We start from the raw sequence: 20,070 nt of genomic DNA, 5'->3' as shown, positions 1-20,070 counted from the left end.
CAGAATTATACAGAGTGCTCTGTCTTCTCTCCCAAGCTTGACAAATAAAAACTGCCGCAACAAAAGCTCCTTAAACGAAACTTATCTCAAGTTCTTCATAATCCATCTAACTCAAGGAAATAACCACCAATAGAAGACATCTTACTAACAAATACCTCTCTTATATCATAATTTTTAGGGCAATAAAAGAAAAAGTGAACCTCATTTTCAAAGTTCACAAAACAAACAGTATCTCTCTTCCTCTGGAGTGGCATTAAACCTGCCAGTCTCCAGAGCTAATGGTAATGTTCCTGACCGTATTTGTGCACAGAGAGATTGTTGTCTTTTGCTTAAATTATACTTCACATAAGGTTCTATAGTGTACCTGTCCTTTAAGAGATATAATAAGATAAATAAGTTCTCAACTTAGGTTTATACCATATATCACTACACCATTTTTCTATATATCTGGAAAACATTGTACTTCTAATTTAATGAACATCACATAGTAACCTATCTGATAGACTCGACTCACTACCTCGTGTCATCGGCGACACTTGCGCAGTCATTGAAGTCGGACGGTTCTCGATATCCGTGAACTACAGATGCACACACTCAACAGCCACTCGGACAGACGGACAAATAGAGATTTCACGCATTTATAATAGACTTTCTTTTCCACAGCTATCATTCTAGGGTTAGAGTAGGCTATGTCAGAATGTAGAGTCTTCTCCCATCTTGTGTCTAGCATTGGGAGATATTTATTCACACCTATGAACTTATAATATATAAATAATACTGTCTGAATTCTGAAATATGTTTAATTTCTCCATTAAGGCACAGTGAGGACTGAAAGATGAATGCAATTTCCATTTTCATTGTGCTTACAGGTGAAAAGAAGTTAACGAAACGAATCAGCAACGAATTAAATCCTGTCTGGAATGAAGTAAGTGGGAAATAGTTTATGTCAATGTAAAAGGGTCATATTTAGAATAAACACAGACAGAAAAACATATGGATAGATGTTTACTTTGCTTTAGTATAACTAATAAATTGGCTTACAGTAAATTAGCTATTATTTAAACAAATCTCCACAACCTTTTCTTTTCTTTTCTTGAAACGGTAGGTGCTGACATTTGACTTGAAAGGTCGTCCATTGCATCCTGACTCATTCATAGATGTGATTGTAAAAGATAAAGAAACCATTTATGACAAGTAAGTGTGCTGGACATACCAAAGTTGAATATTGTCGTTTCCGTCACATGCATGTACTTAGTTACTTTACACCAGTGGTTCTCAACCTTTCCACGCCACGACCCTGACAAAAAAATCATATTTGAACCCCCACCCCGACAAGCACTTGGAATCGTAGGAATTAAGGCATTACATTTAGAAAATAGCCAATCTACATGCTCACCACAGCGAGACATTGTGGGCAAGTTTTGACGCAGTAATGGTCTTATTTAAATGTTAGTGGTATTTAAAAGTCCTTAAATTGTCACTTTAGAAATGTGCAGATACTCTGTATACACTTATACTGTGATGACCCCAGGTGGGTCATTTAGGGGGACCCAAAGGTTGAGAACCACTGCTTTTACACCACTGTATGTGAAGATGTCAAACTAGGATGTGCACACTGTCAGAGGTCAGGAATACAGTAACCACTCTGAACACCCACACACGCAAACACATTTTTTTTGGGACCAACTGACTGTAGAGGGGGAAAATGTGTGGGAAGGCTCATAAAAGAGGGGCCCTCCTTCCATGGCGGACAGGCATGCAGACTCTATTAAAGGGGGCCCTACTGAAATGCAAAACAAACAAATAATGAAACTCTTAAAGCAAGGGTCTTCAATAGGGGGTCTTCAGAGTTACTACAGGGGGCGCCGCCAAATCTTTGTGTGATAGGAACTTTTCCGGCTATATAGGCAATTTTTCCAAACCTATGTAGGCAATATAGATTTGGTCTAGACTCTAGAGGGAAAAATAGAGCAGACCAAGTACAAGTTTTCTAAGTATTGAGGGTTTGAGTGGTTGTCTGAAAATTCATTAACATGAATCCCACACGACGACGCTACACAATGACATTGCTGTCAAACAAGTCAATATGTAGTAGGGTCCCTGCTTCATTTCTCTCTCAGCTAGGGGGTCCTTGGCCTGAAAATCGTTGAAGACCCCTGTCATAAAGTACTAGCATAGTGGGCAATAATACATGTATAAAAATGAAGTACATTAAGAAATAAAACATGTTAACCACTTCTTAAACCCTATATACACTTAGTTGAGGTGGTCTATATAAAAATAAACTATATGCAAGCTCAGTAAATCAATAAAATATATAATAATAATAATGTTCTTATTGATTTTCAGGTTCATCGGCTCAGCTAAAGTTCCTCTGAGGGACTTCACCAGTGATCAAAAAAAATCTCTCACTGTACCCTTGGTCAAAGACAAACAGGCCATTGGGGTAATTCGTTATAATTAGTCCAGATGGATGCCAAAAACATTTACACATTACATGTTCAATCTGATATCCGGATGAAATGATGCTGATCAAAAAGTTGTATTTGTTTTCAGGCAACCGTTAATTTGCTGATTTGGTTTGAATCACCTGAGAACAGCACTCCCAACTTAAATGACCAACCTGATGGACAGATGTCACGAGGGGATGTTGGTGAGTCAATCAAAAGCTTCTAAACATATAAATGACTTTTGATGGTGTGAAGTTGTTGCCAGATGGTCAGTTTCATTGTGTGTTTGCTCAAGATGTGACCCCTAGGCGGTCCTCAGAGTCACTGCAGGGGGTCCATCCATTTTATTTTTCTGATCTTTTTTTTTGTTTTGTTTTAAATGTCTGAAAATATGCATGAATCCGTGCATGAAAGCGGACCTTGTCGGCTGACTCCAACAAAATGAACATGTTCAGTCTTTGGGCCGACTTGTAGAGCCGTGGAGTAGAGAAGAGGGGGGAGAGAGAGGGGTAAAGGTTTGGTCCGGGCTGGTTTTGGTGTTGCCAGATTCTGTGAGAGAAACAAGCGACCAGGTCTATGAAAACCTACATTCACTGTTTCTCTTTTAGGCCAGTCAATCTAAGCCAAAAAAAGGCCCAACCCAAAATTGCAATAGTAATGTGATGTAGTTTGTATTGGTCCTAATACCCTCCTACATCATATATTAAAAGTTTTCCTTTGTGGATTTAGTGGAACACTTTATGAGAGTATATTTTGATGTCTGATGCCTGTATTTGGGGTACACCCATTTGTTTGCCGCATTTGGCACTTACAGTTTGTGTCACGTTGCTCATATGGGAGTAAAATGATTTAAACATGGTATAAATTGTTCCTTATAGACATGGTTAAAGTATGTAAGAAATTACAAAAAAAGAAAAATTACAATAAGTGCATTCAACATAGGTACGGAAGGAAACTACTAATCACCATATGTCTTAGGTGCATTCTCTTCTAAAACAAGCAACTAAGAGTATATGAATGATTACTATTGCAATTTCTTTTGGGTCAAACTTTCGCAACTTTTCTAAGTGAAGCGATCATTTTCGGGAACCTAAGCTGACCAGTGACCACAATGTCAGGGTACAGAGTCACTTTGGTCTCTTTCGCAAGTACACAAAGGTGTTAAAACCACCCTGTTCAAGTAAAGCACCCGCCTTTCACACATATACAGTATCATGTCAACATGTTTACAGCAAACGGCTAACTTTCCAAGTTAACTATAAATTCTTGCAAGTGTTGATGTTACCGGCATGAACTTAGAGAGACCTGAGTCACAATGTTATGAAGGCTGCCAATTTTTCAGAAAACCTTTTGGTGAGAGTTGATCGCATGAGCGTATGCCACCATTCAAAAACTAAAAGAGTGCAATCCTTGAGTGCAGATCTCCTTCGCCAGGCCGGGTTTGCAACCCAGGGCCTGGCCGACTTGATCACATGCACGCAGAAATAATGTGTACCAATTTGTGTGAGTTTTGGACAAAATCTGTAGGAGCAAAACTGGCACAAAATGGTGGAAAAGGTAAATTGAATTATTTGAATTTGAATTACATTATAACAAGCGGTAGCATGCATTTAAATCCTCTTGCGGTAAGTACTGGGAGCTGATGGTAGGTGTGGCGCGCTACCTCTAGAAATCCACATCTCCCGCCTAGGGTCTAGCCTAGCGCATCGTAGCGGGGATAGTCGTTCTCGGCTGATACCGACAATAAGCATCTCCGACCTATTTAGTTACTAAAACAGATAATACTTTTCAAACTAAAGTGTCCATGTCTAGTGTCTAAATGTTTATAGAAGAGGAGAGAGTGTGCCAACAGAACGCCAATTTCAATCCCGAAGCGACACATTTTAAGCCTGTAGATCTGCTATTTTTGATGCTTGTGTGACGCTGTAGTATGATCAAATAGGGAGTTAATTTACGAAACAACACAAAAAGATATGGAGATCAGAGGTTTGGGCCCGACAGCGACAATATCTTGTGTGACGCTGTAGTATGATCAAGTAGGGAGTTAATTTACGAAACAACACAAAAAGATATGGAGATCAGAGGTTTCTGCCCAACAGCGACGATATCTTGTAGCCATACTTAGCCATTCTTCTGCACATGTCAGAAAGGTGCTGGTGTGATCGACGAGTGATGTTTCTGGTTGTGTGTTCCTGGTTGTGTAGTAGTAAGGTCTTCATATACATTATGTGTGTTTGTGTGGTTTTGCATCTCAGGTGGGGGTGAGGAGGGGGACACAGACCAGTATATGAGAGGGGGGGCTCAGGTGGGCACAGGCCAGACTGGGAAATCCAGCCAAAAAGCCATCTGTCTCAGTCGTAAAAGACACAAAGCCCTGGTCAACAAACCTCAGGATTTCCAGGTATTCTATTCAACACTTGGTTGTTCTTTGAGTTTCACCTTTTTTAACTAGACACTTAAAGCGGAGGGGAGCTCCTCAGAGTGCAGCCATTACGTGTGTCTGTCTGTCTCTCTCATGCATTAAACTATTTGTGTGTGTGTGTGTGTGTGTGTGTGTGTGTGTGTGTGTGTGTGTGTGTGTGTGTGTGTGTGTGTGTGTGTGTGTGTGTGTGTGTGTGTGTGTGTGTGTGTGTGTGTGTGTGTGTGTGTGTGTGTGTGTGTGTGTGTGTGTGCAGATTCGTGTTCGAGTTATTGAGAGTCGACAGCTGCCTGGCAACAACATCAAGCCGGTGGTTAAGGTGAACGTATGTGGACAGACACACGGGACCAGAGTTGGAAGAGGCAATAATCCATTCTTTAATGAGGTAACAAGTCGGTTATCTTACTGTATCACCATTCTTTGATGAACTAACGAGCCCGTTATCTTACTGTAACACAATGCTCACAAATGCACTTCTCTCAAAGAAGAGTGACTTGTGTCCAAGGGGAACTCATTTTTCACATGAATCCTATCATTCTATTGTGAGGAAATCATGAAAAACTGAAACAAAACCTCCTGATGCATTCTGTATGCCGAGAGCTGGAAAACCTCCGCTTACCATGTTCAGCGTTTTGAAACATGTTGTATTATTTAGACTGGTGGAAGTGTTGCATCAGATTTTCACTTGTATAGTTGTTATAGTTTGTTGTTTTACTTCCTTTGACCTTCTGTTTTTACTACTGCAGTTGATCTCCGTTTGTTCTCTTGTATCTAATAGAGTACAGAAGTCCTGACGTCACTCGTTCATCCCCTGGGGCGTAAAGTAATTTCTCTATGGAGAATAACATTGGGTCATCTTAGAATCGTCTCATATAAGAATTGTGGTCCAAAAATAAACAAACTGTCCCGGCGATATTGTCAGGGTGGTGGCTCTGTACCGTTTATGATAGTCAGTCACTCATATTTGATACAGTTTGTTTCTGCCGAAAATGTAACTAATTCGGCGACCCAGGTAGGATGCGTAAATTACGTCAGACTTAGGTGCTCTGTTCCTCTCATCTGTATCTCTTCTCTTATCGCAGTCCATACCAAAGCTTAAGCTTCTCACCTTAATATATTGCAAGTCTTGTGATGTTTGATGACATAATGACAACTACAGTATTTTTGCTCTGTCTCACATAAAATGTGTTAAGTAACAGAAATACCCAGAAATATTGAAATATGTATTTATTATACTTATTCCCTGGTTCCCCAGATATTCTTCTGCAATGTGAACATGCTCCCCTCAGAGCTGTTTGAGGAGTACATACATTTTCAGGTGAGTACAGATTGTTGCAATTTTTTTGCACTCCATCTCAATCTGTGTAAGTTGTTGTTGTTGTTTATGTGAAAGTTTTTACAGATACATGTCTCTGGCAGTTACTTTTTAAGATGATTCTAGAGTTTGCAGTGGTCTTGTGATGTATTGTTGACAGCATTGTTGGTTTCTCTCATGCAGGTGTATGGCTCCTACTCATTCAGAGCAGACCGACTAATTGGGGAATTCAAGGTCAAGTATGAGAACGGCTTTCAAATGCTTATGTATGATCTAACTCAGTGCAGTGTTCTCTTTTCAGTCCAACAGAATGAAGATTTGTTCCACTAACTTGACATTCTCTCTTTGTTTATCTAGGTGGATGTTGGCTTCATCTACGATGAGCCTGGTTAGTATTTGCTCATAGAAAGCTCACTCAGTATTGGATGTTGTTGTTTCTCTCAGTCTTATCAGAATTCCTTGTGTTCACGGTGAGTGTGACTGTGCTGTGTCATTTGCAGCTCATGCTGTAATGAGGAGATGGCTTCTCCTGAGTGTTCCTGATGACTCCAGCTCAGCAGGCAGAGGTTACCTGAAGGTCAGCGTGATGATTGTTGGAACTGGAGATGAACCACCGGTACGAATGTCACCGCACACTCACGGTCCCTTTATCTCTGTTGAGTACAGATGAGTATAGAAAACCCCACCAGGCTGGGTAGCCTAGGCAGGGCTGTGCAAGTTGTGCGTTGCAGCCGTTAGGACCTGAGGAAGTGGGCGGAGCATTTCTACAATATATACTGTACACGGGGCATCTTTATGCATGTGTGTGTGTGTGTGTGTGTGTGTGTGTGTGTGTGTGTGTGTGTGTGTGTGTGTGTGGGCAGAAGTGAAAGTGCTTTTGGAGGTTTGCTCTATAGCAGTATTATGGAGATTATAATTTGACTGCTATGGGCAAACATCATACATTATAATATGTCTAAAGCAGTTTCTTTGACAACAAGACAAAATGCATCTCATATTTGTCATTTCAAATTGTTGAACAGAGGCTCTGCACACTAGTCATCTTTAGCAAGTTAATATACAAACTTAATATACAAACCACAAACTATAACACTGACAGCAAAGAGGGGCTGATGCAGCACTGTGAATGAGGTGGAACCGTCACGTGTGTGTGTGTGTGTGTCTGTCTGTCTGTCTGTCTGTCTGTCTGTCTGTCTGTCTGTCTGTCTGTCTGTCTGTCTGTCTCATGCATTAAGCTATTGGCATTTAAATCTTTTCTTGACAAAAGTATACTCTTTCTTTAATGTCCTTTCTTACAGAACATCATCTTATGTTAAACATTGTGTCATTGAGTGTCTTCTTGTCCATGCAGAGTGAGAGGAGGGACAGTAATGATGAACAGGATGACATAGAGAGTAACCTGCTGGTACCGGCCGGTGTCACATTACGATGGGTCACTCTGAACCTCAAAGTCTACCGAGCTGAAGATATGCCCCAAAGTAACTATCTCTGATTTGATCACACACCTGAATGTCTCTTTCAGTAAAATATCAAGCTTCTCAGTGAAAATAACAATATCTTGTATTGCAGTGGATGATGCCTGTTTCCAGACATTCAAACGTGCTTTGGGAGGCGAAGGAGACAAGAAAAACGTAGTGGATCCCTTTGTGGAAATGAGCTTTGCTGGCAAAAAGGTGTTTTACAGCATGTCCAAGTACTGTACAAACAAACACTGCTCATAAGTTTTTATTTAATTCAAATTCAGTTACAAATGTGCAACGTTTTTTGTTTTAGCTGTTCACCAAAATTATAGAGAAAAATGCAAATCCACAGTGGAACCAAATAATCAACCTCCAGGTCAAGGTATGAAAGATGAATATTATGATGGACTGTTCAATTTCATTTGGTATTGAGCAACACTTCATCCTTAAAGTTATTAGAGTTTATATCCTACTTTGTAGAGCCCTGCACTTTCTTATAGGCAAGAAACACGTCATGTGATGGAGTATAAATTAACTTTAACTCTCCTCCTTTGTGTTGTGCAGTTCCCCTCCATGTGTGAGCGTATCAAGCTGACAGTTTATGACTGGTAAGCTCCAGAAACATACAGTGGATGGCATCACAGGTAACAAACCATTGACAAACCAGTTTACCATACCAGTTCACTCCTTTCAGGGATCGTATGACCACGAATGACACTGTGGGAACCACCTTTTTGAATCTGAGCCAAATAGCATCATCTGGGGGTGAGGTTGAAGGTAATAACAGAAGGTTTGTCTGTTTATCGTCGCTAGCTGTCCAGCCTAGAAAGGACAGATTAATTGATGATGTAGTAAAATGATAAAAGACAGAAGTCCCATATTATACGTTATGTTCATCCTCTTTCAAGTCCACACTGAAGAGACACTTGTGCACACTGGCTTTTGGCAAATAGTTTGTTTTGTTTATTTTTTTTGTTGATGTACAGTGTACTTGGGGTTATATACATTCAAGTTATTATTATCTAGTGGTGCAGTAGAGGGTATATGCCTTACTGTCTCTCCAGCCAGACAACTCTTCCACAATCTTTGACTGCTCTAGTCTAGAGAGTCTGTAACTACACCTCCTAAATGTTCTACATAGGAAGCTGTCATCTGATTGTCAGTCTCTGTAAAAATATCTTTTAAATATGAGAAGTGTCTTCTTTATTTGCTGTATATTTTCAACACTTCCGATGCACAGACTTGTTGGGTGGAATCATTTGAAAACTTTGTGAGCAATGTTCGGCAAACAAAATATACATGTACGTGTATCAGTACATATTGATTCTATAGTTCTAACTGTTTAGATACTGATGCTGCATTATCAATAATTTGACCCTTTTGAGTTTGCCTAGTTGAAAAGTGAAGAAAACAATCCCGCACGCGCACACACACCAACACCATTGCCCACATGTAAAAGCCCCACCTCATTCACAGTGCTGCACCCACTCTCTTTGCTGCACTTGAAAACAGCTGTCACTGAGTTTATAGTTTGCGGGTGTTAGAAGCTTTTCCTGTTTTTAAGTGAAAGCGCCTGGCAACTCAGACTTATGCGAGTGTTACAGTAACTTGCTAAAGATGAAGAGTGTGGATGAAAAGATTGCGCTTCCTCTTTCTATCTCTCCCTAACGCACATTGTGTTAACATAACATATTCAGCACATTTGTTGCATTACATTGACTTCAATCTCGGAACCCAGATGCAACTGAAAAAGGAAAAACAGCGACCTCTGTTCGTCCCTCCTCAGTTGACTCTGGGCCAACGCTAATGTGGGACCCGTGCGCACGGAAACGGGGTTTAAGTCTGCCTTCAGCGCTCCACTTCCGGGTGGTGCGACTATGATTTCATTCCCACTAACAATATTTCTACACGGAACACTAACACCACTTCTCCCAGAGAACATGGATCGTTTTGGTTATAAGCCCACTTGTTTCTATGATGAAAGAGTAAGTTAAAATGTGAATATCTTTCCGTGGTTTTGTCTGCTCCGCGGACGCTATTGTTAAATTAGTTTCCGGTAGTTTCCAGTAGGGAAAGCTCGACGGACACGTGAATCCCGCCCACTACATTTGATTGGGTAAAGCGCAGCCTGCTTCCTGATCTGAAGGCACGCCCACTCCCACACAATGTGTACACGTTAGGGCGAAGCTTCAGGACAGATTCTCTCACGCAGTGCAGAATCTGTTCTTGAGAGATTACATTGACTTTAACCATGAGTATGTGGATCAGTATGATGATGATAACCAGTACAGTCTTCTTTTCCTTTCGGCTGTTCCCTTCAGGGGCCGCCACAGCGAATCATCTGCCTCCATTTCACCCTGTCCTCTGCCTCCTCTTCTTTCACACCAACTAACTTCATGTCCTATTTCATTACATCCATAAATCTCCTCTTTGGTCTTCCTCTAGGCCTCCTGCCTGGCAGTTCCAACCTCAGCATCCTTCTACCGATATACTCACTATCCCTCCTCTGTACATGTCCAAACCATCTCAGTCTGGCCTCTCTGGCTTTATCTCCAAAACATCAAACATGCGCTGTCCCTCTGATGTACTAATTCCTGATCCTATCCATCCTTGTTACTCCCAGAGAGAATCTCAGCATTTTTGTCTCTGCTACCTCCAGCCCTGCTTCCTGTCTTTTCCTCAGTGCGACTGTCTCTAAACCACACAACATAGCTGGTCTCTCTTGTACACCTTCCCTTCCCTTCCCTTTCATTCTTGCTGATACTTTCCTATCACACATCATACCTGACACTTTTCTCCACCCGTTACAACCTGTAACAATACCCATTGTACCCTTCTGTGTCCTTTTTATGCCATATGGAGATCAATGTATCTGTCTCTCTGTCTGCCTACTGTACTATAGCTGTACTTCACACTTTTGGGCATGAATGTGTGTGAGTTGGCGTGTTAGTCACGTGCTAAAACCAGACTTAACTCGCACGTCTCTGAAATGCTGATGAAGCACTGTTTTTTTATGCTGCTGTACATTATTACAAGTGTTAGATACAGATACAAGTGCTGGCGACTTCATCCCCTATTTTTCTGCCTTATGGGTCGGCAGACTTGCCACCCATCATACTCTATTGTATGCCCATCACGGTTAGAAATGCTGGGCTGGCCCGCCCCATTTAGACCATGCCAGCCCGAACCAAGCCAAACATGGAAATCTTTCTTTGTTTCTTTCTTTATCCATTTGGAACCATTCTCAAACACGCCCTATCCACACTATATTGGAACAGACTCAGATCAGATGTGCTTATATGTATTCAAGGACTCAGATGTGTATAATGGATCATGCTTTGCATACAGTTGCCTATCATGGCAAAGAAACAGCCATGGTACATGTCCTCACCTTAAAAAAACAAAAACAAGGCTGTATGCAAAGTTACTGTACATCACTTACTTGATAAGTAGCCTACTTACCCCCCCAATCCTACTTATTTGTCTTACTAACCAAAGAAGTGTCTCTAATGTGTGTACTGTGTACAAAGTTAGAGTATACCCACTTTTCCAGATGCCATTACACCACACAGTTTTGGCAATGGGTCTGGTGTGGTTACGCTTAGTGTAAGAATCCTAGGAGGGTGTTATGGGTGGGTCTTCTGTCCTTTCTAGGGCGGCCATCTAGTGACAACCTTTTCTGCTGGATCATTATCAAATCACTTACTTTGCAGTATTGCATACTGTACTGTATATCACATCCTATATCATTTAATTAACCTTTCAAACATTTTTTTAAAACGTTTTTTACATTTTCCTTTTAATTTCTTTTATTAACAGACACACCTGCTGAAAGTGGAATTGCAGTGTTCTCTGAAAGTAAGTGATGTACAGTAACTTTGCATACAGCCATTGTTTTGAAGCAGTGGTTCCCAATCTGCTTTTGGATCAGGGCCCACTTTGAAATGTTCGCGGCCCACCCATCTGACCACTTAACATGGCCCGACGCAGGTGGGTGCACAATTCATGGTGTTATTTGTGGGCACATTCCGTTCTTTGTGAGTTCACCCCTTAGATAGTGTAAAAACCCTGAAGGGCTCATTTCATGTTTATTTACCTGAAAGGGTCCATTTGCAGGCATGTTTCCTGCTCTCCCACTCACTCCATGTGCATTTACTGTATTACTTATGAATTACAGTCCTGTAGTAATACACATCTTATAGGTGTAACTTAACTCATTCAATCCGGGAACACACGATAATACTTTATTGTCAGTTTGCACTGAAATTTGTCTTGCGACCCAGAAACAGCCATGTATGCAACATATAACAGTACACACATTTGACATGACACAAGAAAACAACAAAATACAAATACATACATAAAGACATGCAAAGACAAGAGCAATGTCCACCACTCAGCCTACCCCTGGCTTATAACTCCTGATTAAGCCTCAATGTCGTCTGATGGACAAAGGACCTCTTCAGTTTGACCTTATTGTATGTAGGAACACTGTATCTTCTTCCTGAAGGCAGCAACCTATATTCTCCATACAAAGCATGGCTAGTGTTTGAAGTGATATTCCTTGCCAACCTTATCATACTGTTATCATACGTAGATGTATAGAGCCTCTGAAGTGGTTGTCCAACAATCTTTGAACAAATGTTCACTTGTTGCAGCAGTTGTGACTTTAAAGCTACAGACAGACATCCATACCAGGTGGTACTACAGTACTGCAGGACACTCATAATAACAGAAGTGAAAAACAAAAGAAGAATCTGTCTACTAGCACCAAAAGATCTCAGACGGCGAAGGAAATAGACTCTTTGTTTTGTCTTCTTACCCACTGATTCAATCTGGTCTTTCCATGACAAAAGGTGGTCTATTACTACTCCTAGGTATGTATACGAACATACCTGGTTGATCTGTTCACTATGAATAGTAATAGGGGATCTGTGTATCTCTAGTGGGGCACCAAAAACAATCTCTTCTGTCTTTTTTGTGTTAATGATAAGAGCGTTGTTATCACTCCATTCCACCACCTTATTTACTCTGTGTTGGTGCAGTCCAGGATCACTGGAACTATCCAAAAGAGAAATCAAAACTGTATCATCAGAGTACTTTAGAATGTATTGGTCTGGCTTGTCAGTGCGACATTCCGACAGACATTTCTCAGTACTACAGCTGTCAGTATAAAGGGTGAACAATACAGCTGAGCTTACACAACCCTGGGGAGCACCAACATTAGTGGTTAATGCTGAGGAGAGGGTTTTGTTCACTTTCACCCTCTGTACTCTGTTAGTAAGGAAGGAAGCATACCAGTGAATTAAGTATGGATTCAGTTCCAACTGTACCATCTTTGACACCAGAATATCAGACTGTATTGTATTGAAGGCTGAAGAGAAGTCTAAGAACAGCACCCTTGCATGATTCTTATTAGACTTATCTAGGTGTTTTGTAATGAAGTGGACCAGTGTGACAACCGCATCCTCTGTACCGCAACCTTTCTTATAAGCAAACTGACAGGGGTCAAATTTGTCTTTAGTTATACTCACAAGATGTTGCAACAGTATTCTTTCCAGTGATTTCATGGTCACTGAAGTAAGAGCTATGGGTCTATAATCCTTATGTTCTTTTGGACATTGGATTTTGGGTAATGGTTTTATGTGTGAGGTTTTCCAACACAGAGGAATTATATGTGTGTCTACAGAGGTTTGAAATATTGGTTGCCACACAGGAGCCAACTCGGATGCAAAAGTTTTTGAGGAGAAAAGCACTGCACTCGTTCTGTCATCTTAGATTTATTTGCCTATTCAAAAATAGCAGATATACAAGCTCATACCGATTGCCTCGCTATGAGCTTGCCTTGTAGATCTGCTATTTTAGAAAAACAAATGCAAATCTTTGAATATATATTTTTTAAAGCGAACATTTGTAAAATATTTTGTTCCAGGGGCCCCCAGAAGCAAAGATTTGCGTTACAAATGTTCACTTTAAAAAGTATATATTCAAAGATTTGCACAATTTAAAAAAAAATTGCAGATCTACAAGCTCATAGCACGGCACTCGGTGCCGCGCTATGAGCTTGTAGATCTGCTATTTTTGAATAGCCAAAGAAAGCTAAAATCACATAGATGCTTTCCCGGATTGAATGGGTTCATTTGTGTTCCAGACAGCACTGCCGGGTCTGAAGTTGGTTTTCTCCCAGCCTTTGGGCCTTGTTATGTTAACCTTTATGGGAGTACCAGAGAATACACTGCATATGATCCATATGACGAGCTCAACATGGGCAAGGTAAGTCCACACACTCAAGTTAACGCTGACCACTGAGTACTACAGCTTTTGTGTGATGCTGTAGGATCAAGTAGGGCCTTGGATTTACGAAAAACACAAAAAGTTAAAATATGGAGATAAGATGTGTCTCTGCCCGACAACAACGATATGTCTTCTCTTTTCTCTTTCCTATTGTTTATTCCAGGGTGAAGGGGTGGCCTATAGGGGGAGGGTCCTCATTGAATTATCCACCCAGCTGGAAGGAAAGCCTGAGAAGGATGTGGATGATATCTCCAGTGACGACATCGACATGGTGGCTCAGGTACAGAGACTAGACCAACTAGACCTTACGAATATCAAAACGTAAATGAGTCCACGCAGCTATAACCATTATTTTATACTTTGGGCTATTAAGAAATAGCAGATCTACAAGCTTATATACAGGGTCCCCACGGTCATGAAATTCCTGGAAATATTTTGAAATAAAAATAAAAAAAAATCCAGTACTGGAAAAGGTTTGGAATTGATCAAACTTCACCAAAGGTCCTGGAATTTATCAAGGGTCCTGGAAAAATATTTGGCTATGCATTGTTTTTGGCTATTGATTATTTTTAATACAAAACCTTTTCATAAACATGTATAACATTACACGAAATATGTAACATAAGTAGTTTTTCGCCGAACAGGCTGTCTAACACCCCATCCGCACTGCCAGCGATGCGACGTGACGCGACGCGAGCGGGCGATGAAATCTCATTAAAATACATGTTTTTGACTGAGACCGTCCTGACCTACCGCAAGCGACAACGAACCGTGCAACGACGTCGTCCACCCCTCCTATTTTCGCTCGCAGGCTCTATTTGAGCGAGGTTTCGCGGCTGTGCCCCACCCCCAAACACTTTTTATTGTTTTTTATTTATTTATTTTGCTACACTGCCTATCTTTGGGCATTGTACATAGGAGTAAGAGACACATTATTGCGCTGAATGATTGTTATATAGGCCTGGAAATTGGGCTAAATATTCTGGAAAAGTTTTGGAAAAGTTTTGGAAATTCATTGCTAAAAATGTGTGGGGACCCTGTATATATGAGCTTATAGATCTGCAAAAGTTTTGCAGAAAAAATACAAATAAAATGTTTAAATCTTTGACTGTATATGTTTTTTAAAGCGAACATCTTTAACTCAAATCTTTGCTTCTGGGGATTCTACAAATGTCTTCTAAATCCTAACAGTTTTTTTTAAAGAAAGAAAACGTATGTTGCTATAAAATCAGTGGATCTCAAACTTTTTTCATGTCAAGCCAAGGACCCCCAAAATGATATGTATTCGTCCGTGGAGCCCCCCACCTCAAAATATTTTGTACCAGGGACCCCAAGAAGCAAAGATTTGAGTAAAACATGTGTATATACATTCAAAGATTTGCACACATTTTCACAATTCTTTTTCAAAAATAGCAGATCTACAAGCTCTGTGCCTCGCTATGTATATCTGCTATTTTGGAATAGCCAAAGAAATCTTAAGTGACACAGATGCGTTCCCGGATTGAATGGGTTAAGAAACCTAGCTCTCTCCCTCACAATGTCTTATAGACAAGATGCTGTGCTTTACATGATAGGTTTGAAGGAAAGTGGTAGCACACTCGTAGCCACGATGCAAAGCAAATTGATTACAGAAGTAATCAATAATTTTAAGAATTCTTATGGCTAGACCCTCAATACCCAAGAGGTAATAAAGTTGTAATAAATTAGTTTTGCATCGTGGCTTCGAGTTTGTGACTGCTGTCATTCAAACTTGATTTCTTCACCACGGTCGGCACTTCTTTGATACTGGAGTGCATTCCCCCCTTTGTCCTGTATGATGTCTCTGGTAGAAGACAGGGTTAAGCAAATAAAAATGGGACTGGTATTTAAGATAGTCGAAGGGACTGGCGCTCGGGTGGCGCAGTGGTAAAGCCCACCACCACGGAGGTTGTGTGTTTGAATCCACCGTGGTGCAACCGGCTTTGTCGAGCGTCTACACAAACACAATTGGCCCGTGGTCGAGGGGGGGATGGGGGCGGGGAGGGTGATATTGGTCATTGCACGTACTCCTACGGGCTGGGGCGGCACCTGTCAGCGGGGAGTGTTGGGCGGGAGGAGTAGGACGAAGGCTCTACGTCCTCCTGGTGGAGGCTCCTCACTGGCAGGTGAGTCAGTAGGATACGACAGCAGTGACAACACAGAAATGAGTGTGGGGAGGAATCAATTGGCATAACGACTAAATTGGGGAGAAAACGGGTAAAAATGTATTGGCTACTCTAAATAAAAAAAGATGGTCAAAGGGACAGTGCCCAAATTTAGGACAAACATGGGGAAATTCTCATTCTACTACTCTGCCACCAAAATGTGGAATACCCTGACACCATCCTTAAAAGATGTGAATCTAAAACCAAAAACCACAAGGGGAGGTAAATGTAAATTCCCATTGAAAGGAGGTGTCATTCACTGTCACCTTTTTCTCCTTTGTACATATAAGTATTGTATAGCATATTGTTATGCTATATTGATGAATTTAATACATAGGACCAAAATGGAAACACGTACCCAGGACTTTTTGTGTTATCCTTTTAGCCTTAATGTATGACATTTCTGACTAATAAAGTATTCAATAAATCAATCAATGTTCTTGACATGAATACATTACTACACCATGCATCCATTCATCTACTGACACCACTGACATTACCATGACCCTCTTCCTGGAGAGCAGAAATACCAGCGGAGGAAGAGGTTCTCCCTGTGTGCCGTGTTCCACAGTGCCTGCATGCTTCAGGAGAGAGGAGAACCCATCCAGTTTGAGGTCAGCATCGGCAACTATGGTAACAAATTGGACACCACCTGCAAGCCCCTGGCATCCACCACCCAGTACAGCTTTGCTGTGTTTGACGGTAAGAAGATGAGCACAATGAGTAAACAACTATTGTTTAAGACCTGAGGCCAACAGTTTTTTTAAAGAATATAAAAAATTAAAGATATCTCAACATATTTAGTTCCAGGGACCCTCAGAAGCAAAGATTTGAGTTACAAATGTTCGCTTTAGAATATATATATTCAAAGATTTTCACAATGTCACGATTCTTAGCAGATCTATATAGCAGATCTACAAGCTCGTATCGCAGCACTCGGTACCGCGCTATGAGCTTGTTGATCTGCTATTTTTTAATAGCCAAAGAAATCGAAAATAACGCATAGATATGCGTTCCCGGTCTTAATGGGTTAACCCATTAAAACCGGGAATACGTCTGTCATTTAGATTTTAGCTAACCTCACGTCACCAGACTTTCCACCTCAGGGCGGAAAACCTGGTATTCGTGTGATCCTGTCTAGACCACGCCTACTGAAAAAAAAGTTGTTAGTATCCCCAATCCCCATTTAAATGATGAATCGATTATAACTACTAGTTTAGTCTCGCCAGTCGCTACGAGTTGGAATAAAAGATGGATATACCAAACAAACTATTCCTATAAGCTAAACTACGCCACATCAAGGGTTTTATTGGGTAGGCCCTAAAATTATTTTGAGTGATACCGGCACCCTTGGTTCCGGCCGCCTGATGGCGTAAAGTTATTTCCGCTCCCGACCGGATCAGCGTGTCACTTTGTGCCCCGCTGCGAGCTTGTACATCTGCTATTTTTGAACATTTTTTTAAAATCTTGAAAGTGCTTGAAAATGTATGAATACTTTTGCATTTTTTAACACAAATTTCTTATGGAGTCCCTCCCTGGCACAAAATATTTTCAGATGGGGGTCCGCAGCCAAATATATATCAATTTGGGGGTCCTTGGCATGAAAAAGTTTGAGAACTACTGATTTAGAAGGCATTTGTAGAATCGGCCTCTGGTCTTAAAACAGTTCTAGAAAACACACAATTATAACCGCTGGTGTTTGATATGCCTGGGTGTATTTATGGCCAACAGGTAATCACTACTATTACCTTCCCTGGGCTGACACTAAGCCTGTTGTGATCCTCACCTCGTTCTGGGAAGACATCAGTCACCGTCTGGATTCAGTCAACATCCTCCTCTTCATCGCAGAGAGACTGGTGAGCAGTGGTGGGAAAAGTACTCACATGTTTTACTTTAAGTAAAAGTGTTGGTATCAAAATGTACTTAAAGGGCAAGACCACATTGGAAGAGGTTTGGGTTGTGTAGCTACCTTGCCATGATGTAACTCCAAAGGTTTATATTGATCAATTTCTAATCAATGGAGCAATTATTTTTTATTTCTTGTCCACCTTTGGAGTTACATCATGGCAAGGTAACTACACAACCGAAACCTCTACCAAAGTGGTCTTGCCCTTTAAAGTACAAAAGGTAGAAAGTACACATTAAGCAGAATGTCCATTTTCACAACTTTTCAAATGTATAAAAAATCTTTTAGAATAGCAGATCTACAAGCTCACAATGCGTCGCATTGTGAGCTTGTGGAGCAGCTATTTTCAAATGGCCGAAATGTATATAGGGCTGAGTGGTTAATTTAATTTTGTAATAATAATCAAAATCTACAAAGTAACTAGTAACTAAAGTTTTCAAATAATTGTATTAGAGTAAAAGTATAATATTTGCTTCTGAGCTAGAGTAGAAGTAAAAATACTGAAAATACTCCAGTAAAGTAAAAATTAAGTACAGTACTTGAGTAAATGTACTTAGTTACTTTACACCACTGCTGGTGAGAACTAGTCACCATGGTGGCTGTTGTTCCATACATGTGCATCTGTCATTTTCTTCCAGGAGTCCCACCTCACCTCTTTAAAAACAGCCATCTTAGCTAAGATGCCTGAGAGCCGTGTGGCAGAGTACTGGCTGAAACTCATCGACCACTTGATTGAAGATCTTAGAGGGTGAGACTGACGTGAGCTCATGGCCTTATCAGGCCTGTGTGGCATTATGTCACAGCTGAAACTAAATAAAGATGTCGTCGCTTTCGGGCAGAAACCAGTGCCACCTATCTCCATATTCTAACCTTCTTGATCAATGATCATACTACAGCGTCACACAAAAGCATCAAAAGTAGCAGATCTGCAAGCTCAAAACGCGTCGCTTCGCGCCACGTTTCAAGCTTGTAGATCTGCTACTTTTGATGCTTTTGCTACTTTTGAATTTGAATCCTGAAAAGTAACCGTTTTGGTTTATGTGGTTTCCACCGACAGAGACGATTATGAGAAAAGAACAAGACGTGTTCTAATAACAGTGTGGCTTCCATGTGGATCTCATTTGACCTTATTTGGCCAGTTTACAACATCATGGGCAAGGCTTCAGCGGTCAGCCTGATCCGGACGAACACACTGTACTACAGTTTTCAGTTTAATTTTTATTTATTAGCACAGAAAGTGCTGTTCTGTTAAAAACAGAAGGAAAGATCCCTGCCCGGTGATTGCCGTCTTTGGGGTGTCGCCAGTTGGGGAACGGCTCACGGGTCTCCAAGCAAATGCTGTAACATTCACTACGCTGATGGCTCGCAGATTGATACTTAGACAATGGAAATCAAAGAAACCTCCCGCATTCCAACAATGGGTCAAAGAGGTACTCTCTATGTTACCCTTGGAGAAATTGAGAACCGTGGCGGCTCCAAAGATAGATACATTAAAACCTGGACCCCTTTTATAGAATTTATTGAAAACATACCCTTCACTTGAATACATACTCCCTTATACAATCGATAACGCCCAACAAAATCTGACTATATCGGCCCCTGGCCGGAGGCCCACGAAATAGAGACGGCTGGATACGGAATATTTTTTTCATTTTATTTTTCATTCATTGTTTTTAATAATAGAACTGTCTACCTCGACTTTAAAAAGTACAACATATTTTGAAGAAAAGTTAAACTGTTTGGTCTGTCTGTCCGTTTGTTTGTCTGTCTTGTCTTTTCTCTTTTTCTTTTTGGTAAGTGATTAGTATTATTTATTTATTTATTTATTTATTTGTCTATTTTTATTTTTTTTGTGTCTTGTCATTTGTCCTGCTATGACCTTGGGGGGAGGGTTGGGGATTGGGGGAACAAGTTGTCATATATACAATAATATGCTTGTATCTTGTATGTAAAAAATAAAAATAAAAACAGAAGGAAAAGATACATATAACCATATTGTGAAGAAGTTTAGAAGCCTGGAGTCTTATGGAGAACTTCCCCTAT

At 40.7% G+C, this 20,070-nt stretch overlaps 1 protein-coding gene across 1 annotated transcript in view; it reads left to right on the top strand.

The window, feature by feature from the left end:
• LOC311058507 (myoferlin-like) overlaps window positions 1-20,070 on the top strand; it is a gene marked incomplete at its 5' end in the record, with an annotated part of 37,807 nt that overhangs the window by 420 nt on the left and 17,317 nt on the right. The window contains 17 exons of the mRNA XM_084075968.1: window positions 4,706-4,851; window positions 5,126-5,254; window positions 6,125-6,187; window positions 6,368-6,418; window positions 6,542-6,572; window positions 6,685-6,800; window positions 7,536-7,662; window positions 7,754-7,857; window positions 7,958-8,026; window positions 8,209-8,252; window positions 8,339-8,421; window positions 11,464-11,502; window positions 13,796-13,917; window positions 14,102-14,218; window positions 16,646-16,823; window positions 17,853-17,977; window positions 18,666-18,775. Coding sequence (XP_083932094.1) covers window positions 4,706-4,851; window positions 5,126-5,254; window positions 6,125-6,187; window positions 6,368-6,418; window positions 6,542-6,572; window positions 6,685-6,800; window positions 7,536-7,662; window positions 7,754-7,857; window positions 7,958-8,026; window positions 8,209-8,252; window positions 8,339-8,421; window positions 11,464-11,502; window positions 13,796-13,917; window positions 14,102-14,218; window positions 16,646-16,823; window positions 17,853-17,977; window positions 18,666-18,775 — 1,654 coding nt within the window. The remainder of the gene's footprint in view (window positions 1-4,705; window positions 4,852-5,125; window positions 5,255-6,124; window positions 6,188-6,367; window positions 6,419-6,541; window positions 6,573-6,684; window positions 6,801-7,535; window positions 7,663-7,753; window positions 7,858-7,957; window positions 8,027-8,208; window positions 8,253-8,338; window positions 8,422-11,463; window positions 11,503-13,795; window positions 13,918-14,101; window positions 14,219-16,645; window positions 16,824-17,852; window positions 17,978-18,665; window positions 18,776-20,070) is intronic.

The sequence above is a fragment of the Gymnoscopelus microlampas genome, assembly GCF_963454915.1.
Source record: "Gymnoscopelus microlampas genome assembly, chromosome: 13".
In the NCBI taxonomy this organism is placed as follows: Eukaryota; Metazoa; Chordata; class Actinopteri; order Myctophiformes; family Myctophidae; genus Gymnoscopelus; species Gymnoscopelus microlampas.
The sequence above is the reverse complement of the archived record's forward strand: the minus strand, read 5'-3'. Positions and strand labels throughout refer to the sequence as shown.